Source organism: Pinus tabuliformis, chromosome 7, assembly GCF_031772625.1.
Source record: "Pinus tabuliformis cultivar Carrire ecotype Pingquan chromosome 7, CPIR1, whole genome shotgun sequence".
In the NCBI taxonomy this organism is placed as follows: Eukaryota; Viridiplantae; Streptophyta; class Pinopsida; order Pinales; family Pinaceae; genus Pinus; species Pinus tabuliformis.
This window is the reverse complement of record NC_142293.1, coordinates 118,169,740-118,176,818: the sequence shown is the minus strand read 5'-3', so window position 1 is coordinate 118,176,818 and position 7,079 is coordinate 118,169,740. Positions and strand designations below refer to the sequence as shown.

General features: G+C 39.0%; 1 protein-coding gene across 1 annotated transcript; it reads right to left on the bottom strand.

The window, feature by feature from the left end:
* Window positions 1-1,676: 1,676 nt before the first annotated feature.
* LOC149246008 (uncharacterized) lies at window positions 1,677-2,285 on the bottom strand. Its single transcript, XM_089439518.1, has one exon. The coding sequence runs from the start codon at window positions 2,283-2,285 to the stop codon at window positions 1,677-1,679; it is 609 nt and encodes a 202-aa protein (XP_089295644.1).
* Window positions 2,286-7,079: the final 4,794 nt, after the last annotated feature.

Genomic DNA, 7,079 nt, shown 5'->3' with positions numbered 1-7,079 from the left:
CAATCTCTGAAAAGAATAAATTAGCTATGTGGGTTGCATCACTAGTTTTCCTACAAGCAATAAAATGTACCATTGTAGAAAACCTATCTACTACAACATAGATAGAATCGTTTCCTCTCTGAGTTTTTGGTAAACCCAGAACAAATTCCATGCTAACTGCATCCCACGGTCGATCTGGTATGGGCAATGGTTGATACAATCCAGTATTATGACTCCTTCCTTTGGCATGCTGGCATATCCCGCATTTCTCAACAAAATTTTTAACATCAGTTTGCATTTTAGGCCAGTAATAAAAAGCATTCACCTGAGCGAAGGTTTTATCTTGTCCAAATTGACCAGATAACCCTCCACTATGTTTCTCCTTGATTATGTTCTCCCTCATGGAACATTTGGGAATACATAACTTGTTGCTTTTAAATAATAGGCCTCCTTGAATGAGGTAGTCCATCCACTGACTTCTATTATGGCTCATTGGATTCTGACCTATTGTGTAGATGTCTCTAAAATTCTCATCATCCTTGAACATCTCTATCTCAAAACCTACAATACCCACTTTAAACTCTTGCAAAATAAACTTTACCATGCTCAATGCATCTGCTACTTTATTAGACTTACCACTCTTATGCTTTATTACAAAAGTGAAACTTTGCAAAAATTCCACCCATTTGGCATGCTTCTGATTTAGCTTTGGTTGGTTATTAATAAATTGTAAAGTGTGATTGTCTGAATATAAGATGAATTCTTTAGGCAGCAAGTAATGCCTCCACTTTTTCAATGCCTGCACAATAGCATAAAACTCCTTGTCATAAGAAGAATATTTCTTCTTTGCATCATTCAGTTTCTCATTGAAATATGCTATTGGCCTTTGCTCCTGGCTTAGAACTGCACCAATTGCTACCCCACTTGCATCTGTTTCTACTTGAAAGACTTTCTCAAAATTAGGCAATGCTAGAATTGGCTCTTCTGTTATCTTCTTCTTCAGCAAATTAAAGTTTCTGTCCGCTGCTTCTATCCATCAAAATGGTTGATTGACCTCCTTGATTGTCTCAAGGATTGGTGCACAAACTTGACTAAACCCTCTTATAAACTTTCTGTAAAAACTAGCAAGTCCATGGAAGCTTCTTACCTCAAATATGCTTCTGGGAGTAGGCCAATTCCGGATTGCTTGTACCTTCTCTGAATCCATCTTCAAGCCCTCTTTAGAAACTACAAATCCTAAGTACACTAGCTCCTCCTTCATGAAACTACACTTCTTCAAATTTATTAGTAGTTTCTCCTTCTGTAGAGTTCTCAAGACCAACTTAAGATGTTCTAAATGCTCCTCTTTACTTTGGCTAAAAATCAGAATATCATCAAGGTAAACAATGACAAGTTTACCTGCATACTCCTTCAAGACCTCGTTCTTTAGTCTCATGAATGTGTTGGGTGCATTAGTGAGCCCAGAAGGCATCACTAACCACTCATACAGTCCACTATTTGTTTTGAAGGCGGTTTTCCATTCATCGCCTTCCCGAATCCTTATCTAATGATACCTGCTCTTCAAATATATCTTAGTAAAGTATCTAGATCCACTTAAACAACCCATTAAATCATTCATTCTAGGCAAAGGAAATCTGTACCTTATTTTTATCTTGTTGATAGCTCTGGAATCTGTGTAGATGCGTCATTCTCCTCCCTTATTCAGACTGAGTACTGTTGGTACAGCACACGGGCTCAGACTCTCTCTGATCAACCCCTTGTCCATTAGTTCCTGTACTTGCCTTGCAACCTATATGTTTTCCTGAGGACGTTAACCTATACACATTTTTATTTTGTAAGCTTGCCCCTAGTATTAAATCGATGTGATGGCTAATATTTCTAATCGGTGGTAAGGTATTCGGCAATTCATCCACAATGATATCAGCAAATTCATCTAATAAAACTTTAACTCCTTCAGGCAAATCATCTAAATTTGTGGAAGTTAAGGTTACCTTGGGCCTCCCTACAATAGTGAAGTGCAATTCCTCGCTTTTGTCAACCTCCTGTAGCAATTCTTTACCACTTATCAAAATGATATTGTTTTCAGGCAATCCTTTATCAACATCATTCTTCAATGGAAATAATGTGTGCTTGTTTCCATCCTTCTCTATGGTATATGTGTTCCTTCTCCCATCATGAATCACTTTCTGGTGAAATTGCCATGGTCTCCCCAATAATATATGACATACATCCATGGGCATTATGTCACATAGGCTTACGTCTTTGTATGTACTAATCTGCATTTCCACATTACATTGCTCTGTCATAATGACTTGATGGCCCTTTTGTAACCAAGACACTCTGTAGGGTGTAGGATGTACTGTCCTTGCTAACCCAAGCTTATCAACCATCTTTGTGGACACAATATTGTTAGTGCTCCCACTGTCAATTATGACCTTACAGCACTTACCCTTTGATTTACATCTGGTTTTGAACAAGTTCTTTCTTTGCGCAGGTTCTCTAGCCTCCTTTTCTACTCTAAGAAAACTTCTTCTAAATAGTAGTGATTCACCTTGTTCCGGGGGTTCATCTTTCTCCACAAGTCGAGGTGGTTCTGGCTTTGCCTCAACCACATTTGCACCCCTTTAGCTTGTCGAATTGTTATGAGGACAGTCCCATGACATGTGTCCCCATTCTCCACAGGCATAACACCTAACATCTCTTCCTCGCCCTCTCCCTCTGGGCGCGAATCTTCCTTGTTAGGACCCCATATTGTCTATTTTTGACCTTATATTTTACCATAATATTACCCTCCTCAACCCATAGTTGAAAGCCTTTGCTAGTGTTTTGACTTAATCATTCCAAAGGTATACAGTAACTCTCCTCATTGCTATATGTTTAATTATTCAACACATAATCATGCTATCTTTATAATTGATCCTTGAAGTTGACTAAGTTGCTGAACAATTGTTGAAACTGCCTAAAGCTGGCAAGACCATATTTTGCAGTTGCTGAAACAGCGGAAACAACACGGACCTCGAAGCTGAAATAGCAAGAACAGCACGAACCTCGAAGCTGAAACAACAAGGACAGCATGCGAACTTCGAGGAGACAGTTGAAATTTTCGTATCAGATCTGCAACAGCAAAGGAATCCAATCGATTATTACATTGGTCGTAACAATCATGATCCACATTACTGTAACAGAATTCTGTTAACGGGAACTGATTTCCCTATTTTCGGTACAAAGGGTCGAATTAGAATGTAAAATGAAAACTTTTTGTAATAGATGTCTCCTCTTTATAGAGGAGACATCTACATTAGAGAGGATATGTGTGAAGAGAGGATGAACAAGATGTAACACAGGAATTATAGAGAAAGGACGAGACTGAATCTTTCTTGTAATATGGTATATTGACAGATGAATAAAGTTCTGTTTTGAGTATTTCATCTTAGGTTCCATGTCCTGGGGAATCTTGTGAGAAGGACAGGGCCCACCTTCATCACAAGATTCACCCATCTTCTTTCGGTTGTGTGTTGTGTGTGATTTCTATTTATACCTTACTCACGAGTACTGCTTCTAATGATATTTTACTTTTGCTGAGACTCTGTTTTCCTTTTAATTGATTGATGTTGTATATGAGTGCCTCACTGGTGACTAGGATTTACAGTATATTGGCGACTGGATAACAGAGGCAGGTGTTGAATGTCCTTACTCTGGGGATAGGGTCCTGATCCTTTGTTACAGGACAGCCATCACTTCCCTTTTGCAGATTTATTCTCTTTAATTAATTATCTGTTTTTATTCCATTCCTACAATAGACTATAACTGTTGTAACACAGAGTAAGGATTTAATAGAGAATTAATTGTTTATACTACAGCTTTTAATGCTATTAAAATCGAGTACATACAGTACGTAGTCACCTTTGAAATAATCAGACTTTCCCGGGTTGACAATTTATGTGGCACTCGACTGTTTAATTAATAAACAATTAAAGTGACCAACATTTTGGTGCCGTTGCCAGGGAAGGGGACTGAAGATTTTTTCTTTTAGAGATGCAGGATGCATGAGAGGACGCAGGAAGGCTAAACTTACAGGCGGCAAGGGTAAAGGAGTAGGAAGAAAAACTTTCATTGACGATATTATTTCAAAAGCTGAGACATCCGAGAGGTTAAGCTCTTGAAGGCCACAGACCCAACACTCTTTCCAAACAGACTATCAGACAGAGGAAGTAGTGGGACCGGAGAGGGTTATAGAACCATCAGAATATACTGAGGAACCGGTGGAAGAAGTCGAAGGACCAGTAGAAAATATCGAGGAGCCAATAGAGGAGACTAAAGTGGAGGAACTAGTGCAAGACATTGAAAGTCCAATAGAGAACACCGAAGACTGGGCAAGCGCATCAGGAAAACAACCAATGGAGGATAACAATGAAGGAATTTTCAGTGGAGGTCGCAGAGTAGAAGGAAGGGGAGAGAACTCTCTCTCCAGCCTGGAATTCCCTATTGGGGAACTCCCCAGAGGAGCAACTCCTATGAAGAATATACCACTTTCAGCATTACCCAATTTTCATGGTTTATCCTCAGAAGATCCTGATGAGTTTATTTTTGAATTTCATATATTGTGTAGAAGCTATGACTATGTTAATGCTGCTCAGAAATTGAATTTGTTTCCATCTACATTAAAAGGGAATGCACTAAGATGGTTTATGAGCTTGGGAGCTCATGTGATTACAACATGGGACCAGATGAAGGAGAAATTTCTGGCCAAATACCAAGATTATTGCCGAACAAGAGAAAGGAAGGAGGAATTATTTAAGATGGTTTAGAAGGAGGACGAAAGCCTGGAGGACTTCGTGGAAATGCTACAGTATAATTTGCAGCAATCTGATCATTCGGATATGAGTAAGGATATTCTTAAGTCAATACTGCTAAAAGGGGTACGAGATGATTGTTTAGATATGTTGAATATGCTTGGAAAAGGGGATATATCTAAGGAATCATATGATGAGATTGTCAACCTCTGTAAGAGATGTTCAAGAGGAGCAGCAAGCAGACCAAAAAGCAAAGATAGTACATACTCAAGAGTCCAGAAATCAGCAAGCGGAGGAGCAACACGGGCCGAAATAGGTAACTTACTTGAAGAATTTAAAACTGAAATGTTAAGCTCTTTTGCTTCACAATTTGATACCTTGCAGGTTAAAGAGAAGCAGGCAGAAGCAGAAGATGCTCTGGCTATTTTCTGCTCTAAATGCAAGAGAAAACACCCACTAAGGGAATGCCCACTGGACAAGGTACCAATTTGCACTATTTGTGAAAAGGACCATGAGACTCAACAATGCCCTTCTTTGCCAGGAATAAAAGCAGCACTACAGCCAACTGAAGAAGAAGCTGAAGCAGTGTACCTGCTGACACAGAGGAGGCAATGGCAACCACGAGGACAAGGTACGAATTCTAACATGCCATTTAATCTTTGGAATAATCATCCTCTTTTTCAAGAAAATTACCCGCCCTTCAATCAAATGCAGTACCCACCCTTTAATCAAATGAATTTCCCACCCGTGCAGCAACCAAATCCTCCTTTTGTTGATCCTACGATATGGAATCCCTGGGCTCTACAGCAATCCTATTTTAATCAATGGAACCCAAATTGGACAGCTCAACAGATCCCATTTCCAAACCAATTTCCTCAGTATCAGCAATCTCTCTCCTTACCATCAAATGCTCCACCCAATAATCAGACAATGAGACCCCAGTTGCCTGTACAACCTAACCCCAACCCAAATAACAATAAAGCTCTCTAGGTAATTGATATTCAAAACCAACCTGTTTCCCCTATGCAATGTAATGATATTCATTTACGCTCTGGGAGAATAGCTGAACCCATTATTGATGACATTACTTCTTCTGATTCTGATAGAGAAGAAACTGGAAAAGAAAAGTCATCTAATAACAATGCTGAAACAGTTGAATCATCCTCTAATAAGAATGCTGAAACAGTTGAATCATCCTCTAATAAGATTGCTGAAGCAGTAGAGCCACCATTCCCTAAACGTTTGGCTCTTACCAAAACACTTGAGCCACCTGCTTTTAATCTTTTAGGAGAACTGTAGAACTTATATGTTAAAATTCCACTCTTACAAGCACTGAGAGATGTACCAATTTATGCTAGAACTGTTAGAGATATTTGTATTAAGAAACCTGGACGAAAAGCTAAAGATCCCCTCACAGTTCATGTGATGGGTGATCTAGCTGCTCTAATGTCAGAAAAAAACTCCCCTGTGAAATATAGTGACCCTGGTCATCCTACGGTCACAGTGTAGGTTGGAACGACTTTTGTTTCTAGAGTTCTAGTAGATCTAGGTGATGCAATAAACATCATGACACTTGAAACCACACAGTTATTACAGTTAAAGAATGTAATTAGGGAAACCCCAACCATTCTAGTGCTAGTTGATCGCTCCACGATCAAACATGAAGGAGTCATTGAAGACCTGATAATTTCAGTCGAATCTTGGAACTACCCAGCTGATTTTGTTGTATTATAGACCAAAACAAAGTTGGGGGGTCATCCATTGATTTTAGGGAGACCTTGGCTGGCTATAGCAGATGCCTTCATCAGCTGTAGATCAGGTTCAATGACCATTTCTAATGGATGTGAAACCAAACAACTTACTCTTTACCCTCATGCTACACCTATGATTAATAATGATAACTCTGTATGGTTAGATTATGAGGATGATGAGACCCAACCCATCTTGATTGTCGGACAAGCTTTAACTTTTAAAGATTCAACTGAAGATGAATTAATTAGCAACTTTGTTTCTAAACCTTCTTCGGTTAACTCTGAAATACATGATCACTTGACTACAATCTTGGAATCTGAATCCCAGCAAAACCTTAGAACTGAAGATTTATCTCAGACATCAGCTGGTATCTCCTCCAAAAGTATAACAGTAGAAATCAATCCTGGCAAAACATTAAATATAAACCCTAACCTAACAGATGTTGAAACACAACAGTTAATGAAGCTACTCCGTGAGAATAAAGAAGCATTCGCATGGGATTACACAGATATGAAGGGAATCTCTCCTGAATTATGTACTCATCATATTTATATT